We start from the raw sequence: 17,201 nt of genomic DNA, 5'->3' as shown, positions 1-17,201 counted from the left end.
TAATGTTCAAGAAAGAAGAGATGATGCACTTTATTTCATGAACAAAACACCGTGTCTGGAGAGAAACCCCAACGGGCTCAGTGTGGAAAGCGACGTGGATTCTTTGAAGCCACCGGGTAGATTAATCTATCGGGGTCACCGACGGCAATCGGCCTGGAGACGGAGCGTCACTGCGAACTACAGCAGCCCTCGGGCCATACAAGTGTACGATACCTGCGGATGATAGAGATAAGCTGGATAAGTGCTTGAGGAGTCTGATGCTCTGAAAAAGAACGAGACGAGATGGGCTACGAGAGAAAGGTTTTTGGCTCACGAGTGCAGCAACAGCGCAGACCTTTCGATGACTTTCTGACGGACCTGAAGCCGAAAGCAGAGTCGTGGTGAAGGCAGAGAGATCCAGGCCCGCTGAGGAACTGGACTGGATGCCGATGTTGGGTGTGATGAAGAACGTGGAAGAACCAACAGACTGGGTCGACTCCATGCGGTGCGCAGAGAAAAAGAATGGTTCAGAAGTGAACTCGGGTCATTCCAGTAAAGAGGAGACAGGGTGCAGCACACAGGACCCATGAAGGTCATCTCGGGTCGAGGGATGCAAACGGAGAGCGAGAGATACAGTTCTTTGGCCTGGAATAAGCATGGACATTGAGAGAGTAAATAAATAGAATAGAAAAGAAGTGTCACAACATGAAATGTAATAAACAGAAAAAAAACAAGCAATACATTGACGAAAACGTTTATAATGACAGCATTTTTATATGCATTTTGGTCACATTTGGTCAAAATAAAAAAGAATAATTAGCTATTATTGTTATTTGCGCTATTATTTGCATCAACGCAATTGGTCAAATTGGTGTCACCTTGAGCAAATGAATTAGATTCCCGCTGAATAGGGTCCTTCAACCTGTTTAAGACGCTTCAGAATCTTTGTCATTCCTCTCTAGTTGGTACAGTGTAACTGCTGTTGCTATGGTTACCAGTGTAACTGCTGTTTTTATGGTTACCACGGCAGCCTTCAGTCAGAGTCTCCCTCTGCTGGGCACAGAGAGTTCTTCACATGACTGAATCATTTCAGTCTGAGACTAAACCACCGCATCTACTGTAACATTCAGGATATTTTAGCATTATATAATAATATATAATAAATATAGACATTAAAATTAAATTAACTTTAAATAATTTAACTAAATTAACATTAGAATGAAATATTTAGAGATACTGAATGACTTTAAGGATGAACTTTATACACTTTAAAGAGCCTCAAGAAAACAAAAACTTCATGAAATAAATGTTACTCCATCAGTAATGTTGACAGGATGATGTAGTTCTGACAGTGACCAGCAGGGGTCAAACTAACAGCTTCAAACACTCCTATAATAACGTTAGGAGAATCTTGCTGATTGAGCGAGTTAAAACATCAAATGGACGTATTAAACTGATCAAAAGTGCCAGTAAAGACATTTATAAATTAAGTTCTGTTCCTTAGAACTTTCTATTCATCAAAGAATCCTGAAAACTACAATAAAATATGAAGAAACACAACTGTTTGCAGCATTGATAATAATAATGAATGTGTCTTGATCCTCATATTAGAGTGATTTCTGAAGGATCATGGGACACTGAAGCTGAAAATTCAGCAGGAATAAATTACACTTTACTGTATATTCACATAGAAAACCGATGATATACACTGGAATAATGTTTCACTGTTTACTGTATTCTTGATAAAGTAAATGCAGCTTGGGTGAGCAGAAGAGACTCTTTCAGAACCATTAAAACAGCTTATTACAAACTTTTCACCGAATGTGTGTGTGTGTGTGTGTGTGTGAGAGAGTGTGTGTATATATACATATATACTGTATATGTATAGGCATATGAAGACAAACAAAAATGATGTTGAAGGCAGTAACTGGTTTCTCTGTCTGTGTAAAGCGACCACACACACGATCAGCAGGGTTTAAATCCATCAGCGTGTTCGACTGCGAGCTCACATCAACTACAGTAAGATCTGCTCCTGGAAGAGAGAGAGTGAGGTAATGTGTGTCCGAGGAACTGATCCGCAACACACACACACACACACACACACACACACTGAGATCCGAGTGTGTGTGTGAGTGACAGAGTGTTTGTTTTGCTGGCGTGTTAACGAGGCTCAGGGCCCGTTAGTGAGAGAGCTGCACTGATACGCTACATTGATCTTTATGACGACCCTCCATTGTGCCGAGAGCCCATATGACTTTATTACTGTGTGTGTGTGTGTGTGTGTGTGTGTGTGTGGGCCGTGTGATGAATACACATATGGAACTCATCATTCAGTGAGTGAAGAGCTGCTGTCTGACCCTGCTAAACACACACACACACACACATAGAAGACCATTTCTCCCAATAAGTAATCATAATTATTACACAACGAGATAAAGACAAAATTATGACATCACGTCGTAAATATGAGATTAAAAAGGGAAATTGTAAAATTAAAAGTCAATTTATGGCTTTCCAGTTCATAATTATAACTGTTTATTTTACAATTCTTTACTACATTACTAATGTCCTTAATTAAGTCTTATTTATTGTTCAGATTTCCCAAAACATGATTTTTCCTGATATTGAGGAAATGGGCTTCACGTGTAGCATACTAGTACTATTCCTTGTTTACTTAGAAAAAAACAAGTTAAGATTAATTGATTGGTTTGAGTGCCATTTTGTTTTTTTTTAAGTTTTTGAATGTTGATTTGTCATTACAACTGAAAAATATGAGAGAACATATTATCACATAAGCTGACTTCATAAATTGATGATGATTTTCCTCAAATGTTTTTGTTTGAACTCACCATTATTATGATCAGTATTCCCTTTGGTTGGGCACTTCATGTAAATTCATTATAATTTTCTTCCTATTAAATCAGTGATGCAACAAGAAATCACAGTTATTTTGTTTCAACAGAAGGGAAGTACAAAATATGTGGTCTTTAAAAGTTTACCTTTTATCTTCTAACTAAATCATTTTTCATGTTGAATAATAATCTGAATAATCTGTTGAAAATTATACAATTTATTCTAACTTTTTTGAAATTCTAATTTGGGTTAATTTAAGCTTACTTTTAGTCATTTAGTTGTGTGATTTTGCTATTTTAGTGTTATATATATATATATATATAGTAGGGGTGGCACGGTACATGAAAAAACACCCGAACCGTTCGGTTCGCTTGTCTCGGTTCGGAGCGTGTGTGCGTCTCACGGTTCGACGCATGCGCAATGTAGCCCGTACGTTTGTTTTCTTTTCGCACGACATAAGCTTGTTCAACTTGGACCGGCGCTGCACAGAGCGACCGGTGAATAACATCAAACTAGAGCGGGAACGACGGCTCCGTCACTCACTTTCGCGGTATTTGATGTCATTACCGATCGCTCTGTATGCCGGTTCAAGTTAGTAAACAATCCAGTAAAAGTGGAGTATGGAGCGCTGCAGGTCACGGCACGCGGAGAAATGGCAAGTGGGAGAGATGAGGGAGTTGGAGGAAGCGCGAGCGTCCTATAAGTCTATGGTATAAGTCTGGTGTGTGGGAACATTTTGGATTTCATGTTATGATATTTTAATATAACGCTACAGTGGCACTTTATGTTTAAATAAGAGCTCCAGTCATATGTTTCGAAATCCTGCACTTTAATTTCAAGTGAAAAAAGGTACCCTCACTTTTTGGGAATAGAAGCATTGTTGATACTGTTTTTTGTGTTGAGGTTGAACTTTTCACTTTATGTTTATGGCCTTTGCTATTGCTATAGCCTAATTATAGGCAATGAGGTATTCATATTAACTTATTCATAAAAGACAGTGTAGTTCCTCTTTTTTTCTTTTAAAAGATAGAATTTTTGTAAGAGCTACAAAAGTTGTCAGTTGATAAATGCAAGTTAATTTCTTTGTGTAAATAAGATTTGTGTGATAAAAATGCTCAAGTTCTTGTAGAGATAGTGATACACATTCTCCTTTTTTTTCAAAATAAATGAAAAGCATGTCAATGTCTTCTCTCTTGCTGTATCAAAATCTCACCTAGCTTTCCTCTGAGATAGTCCCAAAATGTGCTTAAAGTCAAAGAGTCAAATTCAGTTTGTGCATGATTGCATGAATATAATTTTTTTTATACTGTATCCTAAAGTGTGGATAATTAAGCTATATATCACATGCTGAAGTACATTTCTGGAGTGTTAAAGATTAAAAGAAAAAAAATAACAAGAACCGTACAGAACCGAAAACCGTGACACTAAAACCGTGATACAAACCGAACCGTCGGTTTCGTGAACCGTGCCACCCCTAATATATAGCCATTCAGGTTTAATACATTTGGTAACACTTTACAAAAATAAGTTGCAAAACAAGGCCCTGTACTCGAAAAATACCAAGATACTCAACCAAGATATGGTGCAAAAAGGTGCAGTGCAGAGTATTCGGGCTTTGGGAATATTCGGGCGTTGGGATCAGGGGCGGTTATAGGGTGAGTGGATATCCGGGGTTTAGCCCAGAGAAATCCATGTCATGATTCAAGCAATAAACTTTAAATAAAATTCTTATATTTGGTTTTTTTTATTGTTTTTTTTTTTTTAACAAGTTGAATATTTCTTGCTAATGAAAATTAAAAATCACAATGTCACACAGACTCCTCTTTCCTTGCTGACTCATCTGAGACATGGTAAAATAGCAAGCTCAGCTCTATTATTGTTTTAATAAATAGGATTCAATTAACAACATGATTTTTGTGAGAATAGATAAAAAGAGGTGACTAAAGAATCTCTATAATAACAAAAAAAATCTTCACCCATTCTTCATGCACATAGGCTACCTTACTTTTTACTTTATACATAATACACACACAAACACTAAGAGCCAAGTAGGCCTATAATTAAAACACATGGCTCTATACACTCATATTTTTGAAGGAGCACTTGTAGATGCATTTTACACAGCACTTACAATTTGCATAAATAATCATATGAGACTGATGTATCAAATATCAAATTTGGAATACAGAAATATTAAACATTGAAAAATGGTAAAAATGGTACTTTACCACTAGATGGCGGCAAGCCACTGCCTTACTGAATGAGTCGGTTTATTCAATCGATTCATTCAAACAGTTTGTGCAGCACAGCCAATAGGATTCAGGCGTCGGGAGTATTCGGGTGCCCAAAGCCTGAATCCTCCCAGCACCTGTCTGTCTGTGAGTGTGTGTGTGTGTGTGTGTGTGTGTGTGTGGTATTCAGTGGGTGGCAGGCGTCTCTCTCTCTCCTGCTCTTCACGGGTGGAGTATTATGACTTTGACCGTAAGAGCAGCTCCAGTGATTCGGCAGAAGAGCGTCAGACGAGCAGCTTCACAAATAAACGTCTGTTTCTGAGGAATCTGAGCCGATGAATGACTGAACATCTACAATATCACACACTTCTACACTCATGAAGTCTCTCTCAGGTGGATCTCTGCATTATACGAGTCTTCTTTAAAGCAAACATGAGACATTCGGACAGACACTGACCCACCACAGGGTCAAAGGTCAGAGGTCAAACCGTAACTAATGCAGATTGAGGTCATCAGAACGATGAGTTTTATGTTAAACAAACTGCACTTTACACAATCACTGTCAATCAGCAATGATGATTAATATCCAAATCAATGGAACCAATAAGATTGATCCGTAGGCGGAGCTAAAGATCAGTCACGTGACACGTGTGTGTGTGATCTATTTGATGGACAGGTGTCAATCCTCTTAAATTACAGTCTGTGAGTTTGACAGAACTATTACTACAGCATCACCCCCCCCCCCACACCCACACACACACACAGACAAAAACACTGTAGCTAAAATCAGCGTTTCCATGGAAACAAATCATCTGTTTCCATGACTATTTAACAGCTAACGAGGAGTGACATTAATCCAGACTGGTGACGAGTCTGTCAGCACACGTCACACACAGCTGAAACAACACACACACACACTTCAGACGCTTACCGGGAAAATCTCTCGCGCTGTTTTTCCCGCATGATGACTCTCAGCCCTAACGAGCTCTGATCTGCGGATACACGGATGATTGACAGCTGTAATTACAGTGCGAGCCGCAGGAAGTGAAACACACACACACACACACACACAGCGGAAGAGAGCAGTTTACAGTTGGACGGATCCGCTGCTTTTTGCTTCTTTAAAATAACTGTTTTCATCCGTGATTTTATCTGCAGGTCGCTTCATTCCTGACACACTTCTGCTCATCCGAAATCAAATACACACAGCGCTGTGAGATCACGTGTGTTTGAATGCACTGCATTAGTGAGAGAGAGTGATCGTGTGTGTGAACATAAGCACGCAAATGTACAATGTAAAAACATGTGTACACAATGCGTTCAATGTGTTCTGTGTGAGCGTCTGTGAGTAGGTAGGTGTGTATGACTGTAAAATATGTGTGTGTGTGTGTGAGTGTTAATAAGTGTGTCTGTGTGTATAAAAGAGGTTGTGAGTGTAAATGTGTGTGTATGTGAGTGTATAAATAAGTGAGTGTTTGTGTGTGTATGTGAGTGTGTAAATAAGTGTGTGTGTGTGTGTGTGTGTGTGAATCATGCTAACAGCACGTGTCTGAAGTCGCTGACAGATTCACAGCATCGTAACGACGCGTCCCAAAGCAAAACACCATCAACCCGAGCGGCCATTAATCCTGAGGGTCAGTCGCACAACCCGGCAGAAGAGCACACACACACACACACACGCACACACACACACACACACTGTGAAACTCCACAGCAACACAACGCTGCTACTTACCAACTCAACAAATCAAGCACACGACACATGAATCAATAAATGTAGCAACGTTGACTAGTGTGTGTGAGCAGCCCGTGTGTCCAGCAGGGGTCAGTGTGTGTCTGCAGTTTCCTACGGAAGCCCCTTCATGCCACACAAAGAACACTCGTTATGACATAAAAAGTCAAAATGATTAGATAAAAAGTCAAAATGATGTCATAGTTTAAATTGTCACAATTTAATCTCATAATGAAATCAGAATTCCAAAGTTTTTGTCTTAATTGTGACTTTTTAATGTAATAATTTTGGCTTAAAATACCATCTGTTTGACCTTTAAGGCAATTTTTATTTCATAATTATGATTTGGTATATAGACTTTTTTTTCATAATTTTTAAGTAATCATTTTTAATTTTTTGTCAAGTGACTTTTACAGTTATCATTTAGACTTCTTATGTCATAATTTTCTTTTAGTATGTGCTGATAGACTTTGTATGTCATAATTTTAACATTTAAGTCATGATTTTGACTTTTTAAGTTAGAATTTTTTCATTTAATCAAATTTAACTCAGTAGCCTGTCATAATTTTGACATTTTGTCATAATTGTGACTTTTTTTAGCCATTTTGATTGCATAATGTAGATTTCTGACTTATTATATTATGACTTATTTTTATATTATTATATTTATTTTATTATATTATTATTTATTACTTATTATATTATTATATTTTTCCTTAATTTGACTTTTTAAGCCAGAATTTTGTGATTCGTGATTTTTGTGATTTTGTGATTCGTCAATTTTAACTTGGTACATCATAAGTTCAACTTTTTTAGTCATAATTGACTTTTTCAGTCATTTTGATTGCATAACTGATGTCATAATTTGAACTTCTTATTGTCATAATTATGACTTAGTATGTCACAATGCCATTTTTGTCCTAATTAGGCTCCTAATGAACGTGTTGTGTCAGAAACGGGCTTCCGCAGCTCCAGGGAAGTGAGGCTTTGGTTTTATTTGTGTTTGAGTGAGTTTGAGCTCAACTCGCTGCTGCGCTGATCCTTATGAAAATATTTGTGGCACTTTATCAGGCTAAAAATACTGGGCGTGCTTTCATGATGTCAGCGCGGCTCACAGGAAACTGTGGTGTGTGTGTGAGCCGTGGATAAGAGCCGCAGTGTTTCATGGCGGATCATCAGTGTGTGTGTGTGTGTGTGTGTGTGTGCTGGAATAAACTGCAGCAGAATCTCTTACCAACCCTTACACACTTCACACGAGGTTAATCGTGATTGGGCTAGTGTATTATCTTCCTGAAATTCTGTTTGGCTGTATTAAGAATAGTTTTAAAGTAATGAAAACTTCACTAATGATGCCTTAAATCAATCAAAAGTGTCAGTAAAGACATTTATAATGTTATAAAAGATTCTACTCAAGTAAATGCTGTTCTTTTGAACTTTCTGTTCTTCAATATGAACCGTGTTCAACACTGATAATAATCATAACTGTTTGTTGAGCATCAGATCCTCATATTAGAGTGATTTCTGAAGGATCATGTGACACGACATGATCATCTTCTTTGTTCTTGGCTTTAGTTTAAGAGCATATGAATATATATGTATGTGTATGTGAATAAAACTGTTCTAGATCAAGTGTAGATGTACAGAGAGCTTATACACACAGTCTCGTTTTCCAGCACTAATATCCAAACATTCCTAAATCAAGACACGTTTACTAGAGAAGATATTAAAAATTTATCAAAATTATCAGATTTAAAAAATATCTGAATTTATTTATTTTTTGATTGCATTTGTTATTGACTTAAGAACATAATACCTTTTCTCAGTCATTTTATTCGTCCAGTAAATGTGTCTTGATTTAACGGTGCCATAGAATGGAAATCTGTATTTATCTTGGCATATTTGAGTAATAAGGCTTCTGTACGTACCGCGAGCCTCAAACACCAGTTTCCTCCTTAATATGTAAAGCTTGTGTTTGCAAAAGACAGGCGAATCTTAGCACAACATAATCATTAATATTTACACCCCCAAATTTAGCATAATCACAATATATATAGTGAGGAAGCAAGCAAGGACAATAGCGAAAATGGCAGATTATGGATATAAATATAACTTCTACCGCAAACACTTCTTGAATGTTTAAATTGAAAGTTTCTTAGTGCGCTAACAACATTAACGACAATTTAGCCTTTGGTGTCGAGATCGAACGCGAGATGCTAGCACAGTAACCTTAGCTAACGAGCAAGCTCCAAGTAACGAGCATAGATAACAAAATAGTATGATGACCTATTTACACTGAGGTTAATATTAGTTCCGGCATGTCTTGTCATATACTAAATACAACATCTATGTCAATCCCTTCTGTAGGGTAGTATTATAATTTTGCCTATATTTCATCAACACATAACTCATGAGCGTCTCGGTTAGTGACCTTCTCCACCACGTAAGTTGGAACGATTGTCATTTGACAATGCATGTAGTAAATTTGTTTAAAAAAATATTTTTTTGTGAACTGAAGTATAAAATGTAAAATAATGAAGATTATTTTGCATGTTTGTATGTCAGAATACATCACAAATCTGTGAAACAGCCAATCGGAGCCGAGCTCAACATTATTATTCATGACCCTGCCAAATAAGGTAATAACAGCCAATTTCATTCTAGGGACAAATATTGAATGCATTGATGCACAATTTAAAATATTGTATCAATGCATTCTATGGCACCTTTAATGCTGCGTTCACACCGAACACGAATTGAGCGTCCAATTCGCTTCTATCGTGCCTAGTTGGACGTTTGAAGCGTTTGAAGCGAAATAGACGCATGTTTGAAGGGAAATCCGCTTCTTGTGGGAGGGGCCAGCAGAACAGCCCCGCGCACAGTTTGATGACCCACATCGGAGCGAGGATCACGAGAATTTTACGAGGTGGCTAATTGGTACTTCACTCGTACGAATTGGTACGTTTTTGCTAAATCGTACATATTTTACGAATTGGCCAATTCGTATGAATGACCTACCCCTGACCCCGCCCCTAAACCTACCCATCACTTGGGTTTGGACAAATCCCAAAGAGTTTTGTCCAAAGAGTGAGGTCGTATGTATTAGTACGAATTAGACACTTTTTAATCACTCGTACGAATTGGTCGTAAGATAGCGTAGGTTTATCACGTCACTTCACCATGTGACAGCAGCGAGCAGGCTCCTGACTAGGGTTGGGTATCGTTTGAATTTGAACGATTCTGATTCTGATTCCGATTCCTTGTTTCGATTCCGGTTCCTAACGATTCTCGATTCCGATTCTTTTAAGAGGCAGGGTCAAAAAAGTTTAGCTAACCTTGCTAACCAACGGCCTTTCTGAAGGAAATACTCCTGTCACAAATACTCCTTTTGTCACAAATTTAGCATTTTGCCGAGATTTAGTTATTTTTAGAAAAGTGAAGCCACACTTTGGACTGCCGACGTAAGCTACTCATGTTCGACTCGCGTGGTTATGCCAACACTTCCGGTAGACGCTTCTTCGTTGGTGTTGTTCAGCGGTTTCTTCTTCCGCTCGGCGGACTGTGAATATCGAAACTAGGAATCGAAATTTTAACTTTTGAACGATTCCGGGAAAAACGAAAAAGTTAGTCCCGGTTCCAATCGATACTCGATTCTCGATACCCAACCCTACTCCTGATTGGTTAGCGCATTGCGAACAGATGCCAAAATTCAAATTTTTCAACTCGGGCGACAGACGCGAATTCGTTTCAAACGTGTGAATGCGCAAAAAGCACCAAATAAAATCACTCTTTCTTAACCGATTCAATTTCATCCTTTCTTATTGACAAGGTTCTCCTAATCTCAAGCCAGATGCACTCTGACCCCTGAGAGGGAGTCCTGTCCAGAAACCATCCTCCCCACAACCAGGGTGGTTACCCCTCGTGTCTGTCTTTGTATTCACTGTTCGATGGAAACTCGGCTCTCCTGTTATTTGTATTTTGCACCACCTCAATTTCCTGCATGTCAGACAGACCCTTTAAGTATTGGGGAGTTAGCTCAGTGGGTAACCACTCACTCTTACAGCCCCAGAGACTCGGGTTCAATCCCCACCAAGGGCAACTTCTTACATAATCCTAATGATGGGGATATCACACCCACATAAACTCTCTCTCACACACACACTACACAAGCGCTGTAGTCTGTGACTGATATTATTACTGATCATCAGCTCACAAAGGGGAAGTTTTTCTCTCAATTGTTGAGCAGCACGAAGACGGGAAACGACAGTAGAAACGTGTGTGAGAGCGAGAGGTTTCCACTGCAGCGGTGATGAATGAGGCTCTGTGTGTGTGTGAGTGTGTGTGTGTGGGAGTGTGTGAGTGTCTGTGTGTGGATGCAGAATTTCACGGAGCACTTTTAATACGTCTATAAATCCTGCCCTGATGTTGTGATGAATCTACAGCGCGCTTTAAAGGGACGCAAGTCTTGCTGTGTTTCGTGTTTGTGAAGTGATCGGTGGCCTGTGCGGTGAAGTCGCCATGTTAGTTATGATTGGCAGAGATGGCAGCGCTGCTTTAACTCTCTCTCTCACACACACACACACACTTGTCCTGCCAGCAGCGGTGGGACTTGAGTTTCCTGCCCAACTCAAACACATATCAAATAAACATCTCAGAGTAAATACATTAAAAGTGTTCCATTAAATATGAGTGTGATATACAGCGCTTATTAAGAGCTTAATGAACAGAGTTACATTCAAACACACCGTGTTCATTATCGTAAAATATACCCACATCTCAGGAGGCCCGTTTCAGCTGTTTAATGAGGAGGTCAGTAACGAGCGTTTTAGGGCCTGTAGTGGCCAGTGAACGGTCAACTTCAGTAATGTCACTCTTCATCATCACAGATACTCCTTACAACACAATTACTAATGTGTGGAAGATACCACTAGAAAATAAACTGATAGTAGAATGTCATTGTGTCATTTCAACAGACAACTAGATAGATACATAGATAGATGAATATAGATAGATATATGAATATAGATGTATAGACATGAATAGATAAATGGATGAATAGATAGATAGTAAACTATGATGTCATGATGGTGTCACTGAGGCGGGTAAACTATGATGTCATGATGATGTCACTGAGGCGGGTAAACCTTGATGTCATGATGATGTCACTGAGGCGGGTAAACTATGATGTCATGATGGTGCCACTGAGGCGGGTAAACTATGATGTCATGATGGTGTCACTGATGCGGGTAAACTATGATGTCATGATGATGGTGTCACTGAGGCGGGTAAACTATGATGTCATGATGGTGTCACTGAGGCGGGTAAACTATGATGTCATGATGGTGTCACTGAGGCAGGTAAACTATGATGTCATGATGGTGTCACCGAGGCGGGTAAACTATGATGTCATGATGGTGTCACTGAGGCGGGTAAACTATGATGTCATGATGATGTCACTGAGGCGGGTAAACTATGATGTCATGATGGTGTCACTGAGGCGGGTAAACTATGATGTCATGATGGTGTCACTGAGGCGGGTAAACTATGATGTCATGATGGTGTCACTGAGGCGGGTAAACTATGATGTCATGATGGTGTCACTGAGGCGGGTAAACTATGTCATGATGTTATCACTGAGGCGGGTAAACTATGATGTCATGATGGTGTCACTGATGCGGGTAAACTATGATGATGTCACTGAGGCGGGTAAACTATGATGTCATGATGGTGTCACTGAGGCGGGTAAACTATGATGTCATGATGGTGTCACTGAGGCGGGTAAACTATGATGTCATGATGGTGTCACTGAGGCGGGTAAACTATGATGTCATGATGGTGTCACTGAGGCAGGTAAACTATGATGTCATGATGGTGTCACTGAGGCGGGTAAACTATGATGTCATGATGTTATCACTGAAGCGGGTAAACTATGATGTCATGATGATGTCACTGAGGCAGGTAAACTATGATGTCATGATGGTGTCACTGAGGCGGGTAAACTATGATGTCATGATGGTGTCACTGAGGCGGGTAAACTATGATGTCATGATGTTATCACTGAAGCGGGTAAACTATGATGTCATGATGGTGTCACTGAGGCGGGTAAACTATGATGTCATGATGATGGTGTCACTGAGGCAGGTAAACTATGATGTCATGATGGTGTCACTGAGGCGGGTGAAGATGGAGAGACATTTCACATTCTCCTCAGTTCCACATGTGAGCCAGATAATGTGTGTGAGTGTGTGTGTGTGTGTTTCTCTTCATTTGTCACACCATGGTGGTCTTGGCAACCTGCAGTGTGACCTTTGACCTTGTCAGTGTGTGTGGAGCTCTACCACTGAGAGCTAAATAAGCCGTACTGCCGCTATCAGCCTCATAGTGAGACACTCACATATGGTAAAAGAATCACAGCGGGAGTGTGTGTGTGTGTGTCCAGTGAGTCACAGACGGACGAGAGAGAGAGCTCTGCCTTTATCTGGAACTTCATACACATTCAGATGAGTCTGAACACATAAACACAGCAAAATAAAATAATAAAATAAATTATGCAATCATGGGTGCATTAGTAGTACTGACTATAATCGATGATATAAAATATACAATTATATATATATATATATATATATTAATATATAATTCACATTTAAAATAATCTCTTAATATATAGTAGAGAGAAAGTGTTATGGGGCACACACACACTTTCTCTCTCTCTCTCTCTCTCTCTCTCTCTCTCTCTCTCTCTCTCTCACACACACACACACACACACACACACACACTCTTTGGCGGTGGGCTCCTCACAGTTATTCCAGCTTATTTGTTCAAGTGGTGAGGAAATATTAAATATCACACACTCACTAGAGACGGTCCAGTAATGATCCACAGATGGAGAGCAGGAGGGCAGCGTGTGTGTGTGTGTGTGTGTGTGAGGTGACAACAGATAGACGCTCACATTACACACACTCTGCGTACGCTCATCATGATGATGTGATTATTACTGGAGAAGCTTCACTGCGGATGAACTGAATCACAGACACTGAAGCAGAAGCTGTACAACAAACACAACAAAACACACTTCGGTACATGATATTTAAGACAGTCAATTACGGCATTCTAAATGATCACATAATATGACAACAGTGAAATTATATAAAAAAAATTATAATTATCAGATTAAAAAGTCAAAATTATGACAAAAAGTTGAAATTATGTCATAATTTCAACTTCTTATGCTATCATTTCACATATTTTATTTAATAATTACCAAAATTTCTACTGTTTGTAATAATTCGGACCATCATAATTAGAACTTTTTAAATCAATTGATTTTTTTTCTCAATAATATACCTTTATTAGTACGTCATAATTATGATATATAAAAGCATGATTTTTTTCTTATGTAGCAGAAATGGGCTTCCATAGGTGTGTATTAAAAGAGGAGGTTCAAGTAAAGTGTTAAATAATAATAATATATATATATATATTGTCAGAGAGCGCGCGCCGTCACCTCTCTCCGGTCTCACCCGCTCGTCACCGGAGGTCTAGAACTACAATTCCCATAATTCCCCTCTGCTATCGTTAGGATCCACCCCTGCCTGGTTTCTCCATCCCGTCTCATCCCCTCCGCCTGTCAATCATCTCCTCCGCCTGTATATCATCCCCTCCCCTTTATCTGAACTAGAATTATACAATGTAATTGTTAAATGTAACAATTGTATTATAGTCTCGTTTTAAAGTCGTTTTTGCTATTTTTTACCATTTAAAATCTAGTCCTAGTCTAGTTATCTAGATGATCTAGATCATCATGTTGTTGTGGAAAGTATAAAAGGTTCACCTGTGAGACATTATTTCTAGTGTGTGTGTGTGTGTGTGTGTGTGTGTGTGTGTGTTGGATGTTTGCAGTGGGATCCGGTTTCCTTTAAGTGGGTAATACGTGTGATCACACACAAGGGACGGTTTGTGTGTGTGTGTGTGTGTGTGTGTGTGTGTTAGAGAAAGCATGTGTGTGTGAGAGAGTGAGTGAGTGTGTGTGTGTGTGTGAGTATATGTGTGTATGAGTGTGTGAGTGTGTGAGTATGTGTGTATGTGTGTGTGTGTGTGTGTGTGTGTGTGTGTGTGTGTGTGTGTGTGTGTGTGTGTGAAAGAGAGAAATCAGACTTTGTAAAGCACACTAAAGCGTATGAAACGTGTTTCCACCACGGAACAGAAAAAGTGCGACTATTTATCGAAAAATGTCTTCTATTGAAAACAAGACCAGTTTTGTAAGACAAACTGTGATAACACAAAGCAAGAATTGAGTGACATAAACGTGCAATTGTGATAGAAAATCATGAGTTTTTAAAGCAAACTTCTACAGAAACTAGTTGAACAGAATGAATTGCAAAAAAAAAAAAAAAAACTGTAGAGAAAACAAAACGCACCATGTGATCAGTGTGTGAGACGGTAGTTCAGATGCCAGACCGGAGTGAGTTTCATCGCATATTAACACATCAGATGTCACCCGTGACTCTCACTGCTTTCCCTGAGCCGCGTGTGTGTGTGTGTGTGTGTTGCTTTGATAGCTGGTGAGTATCAGCGCTGTTAAACGCTCCTCCCGCTGAGCTGCTGACACCACACGCTGCAAAGCATGCTGGGTGGGCCGTGACATACCCGGGGTCACGACCCCACACACACCTCACAGCCCGGCTCATCTCAACACACACACACACACACACACACGTGTCAGTCCAGCTCGTCTCAACACACACACACGTCTCTCTGCTGATCCAGTGTCTCGTTTCTCTGGCCGGAGTGTCGAGAGGGATGTTAATAATCAATCCTGCTTATTATTCCGGCTTATGAAAGTAATGCAGAGAATGAATGTAATTCTCTTCAATTTTAAAATGGAAAGAAAAGAAATAAGTTGAAATATTATCATTTATTATTAGCTAACAAGCGTATACCGTTCACTACTATTGTTTTACATAAATCATTTCCGTGCTTTAACTTTGAAAAAAGTTGAATGCCCATCATATGTATTAAAATATATAGTTAGTATGATACGCACACATTATTAAAATGCGTGTATAAAATGATCTTAGTAGACATATATAGACCATTTCACAAGATGTAAGCAACACTGGTCCAGAAGCACTTCCTGTTTCAGTTTTTTAACACTACATAAAAGCTGGGATAAAATACAACCAACAGAACATTTAAAACTGAATCAAAAAGTTAAACAAACATCTTTAAGATGTTTTCTTTACATGTGAAATAAAGAAAACAGTTACAAACTGAAACAGGAAGTGCTTCTGGACCAGTGTTGTTTACATCTTGTGAAATGGTCTATATGTAACGTACCGGTTCTGTTTGCCTGTGTCACACCGGTTCTGTTTCACATTGGGGTTATGGTGGACCTGCGCCTGGACCCATCCCGACTCATCCTTAACGGGTTAGTCCACCCAAAACTACGTAGTCAGTGGGGATTGAGATCTGTTTGATTAAAACATTCTTCCAAAAATCGTCCTTTGTGTTCAGCAGAACAAATAAACACACAGAGGTTTAAAACAACATGAGGGTGAGACAGAATTTTCATTTTTGGGTGAACTAACCCTTTAAGCGCCGGCCTCATCGATACGACAGCCATCGGCACTGATCCTCAACATCTCGTCTCCAGACCGGCGTGATTACTTCGACTTACAGACAGAAGGAAATGGACAATTCTCTTAATGTTTCGATCCAATTAGTTTTGTAATCACTGTTCCTTCATTGGCCAGAGGAGAACTGGCCCCGACTCTGTTCTGTTTCACACTGGTTCTGTTTGCCTGTGCACCTGATCTCCGCTCTCACCGCTAGCTCCGTGTGTCTCGTCGACTCCGCTCCCACCGCTAGCTCCGTCTCGTCGACTCCGTTCCCACCGCTAGCTCCGCTAGCTGTGTGTCTCTTTTTCGACACAGCCCTCAACGCTAGCTCCGTGTGTACCCTGGCTCCTCCCACCGTCAGATCTACCCTGGCTCCACCCACATTCGGCTCCTCCCACTGTGGGCTGACTCCTCCTCTTCCCTTCCATCTTTGATCCTGGTCATCAGTCGTTCACTTCTGTTCTGCTTCACCCTGATTATGTTCCTGTATATAATAGGGCTGGGGTAAACGATTATTAACTAAACGATTAGTTGGGCGATTATTTTATCGATTAGTCGACTAATCTAATGACTAATTGGACGACTAATATAAAGAATATTTTTTCTGCTGCTCAATTAATAAAAAAACAATATCTCAAATAAATACTAGCATACTGAATCAAGATACTATAAGCTGGCTAACGTTAGTCTAATGTTATGTATTTGAACACCATCATTATAACTCTACAACCGCCAAAACCGTGTTATTAAAATATTTTTTACAAACATTTTTTATCGTAGAGAATGTT

General features: G+C 39.5%; 1 protein-coding gene across 3 annotated transcripts in view; it reads right to left on the bottom strand.

Moving 5' to 3' along the window:
- The window catches only part of LOC148977611 (uncharacterized), a 36,223-nt gene continuing 19,022 nt past the window's right edge, over positions 1 to 17,201 (bottom strand). Inside the window, exons 3-4 of one of the 3 annotated variants that reach the window (XM_089135163.1) lie at positions 314 to 624; positions 1 to 213 (exon numbers count right to left, since the gene is read on the bottom strand). In XM_089135163.1, coding sequence (XP_088991289.1) covers positions 168 to 213; positions 314 to 624 — 357 coding nt within the window. In that variant the 3' untranslated portion in view covers positions 1 to 167. The remainder of the gene's footprint in view (positions 214 to 313; positions 625 to 17,201) is intronic. The other 2 variants (XM_089135164.1, XM_089135165.1) reach the window with 2 other exon arrangements.

The sequence above is a fragment of the Pimephales promelas genome, chromosome 9 (assembly GCF_988280905.1).
Source record: "Pimephales promelas chromosome 9, fPimPro1.hap1.1, whole genome shotgun sequence".
Classification (NCBI taxonomy): domain Eukaryota; kingdom Metazoa; phylum Chordata; class Actinopteri; order Cypriniformes; family Leuciscidae; genus Pimephales; species Pimephales promelas.
The sequence above is the reverse complement of the archived record's forward strand: the minus strand, read 5'-3'. Positions and strand labels throughout refer to the sequence as shown.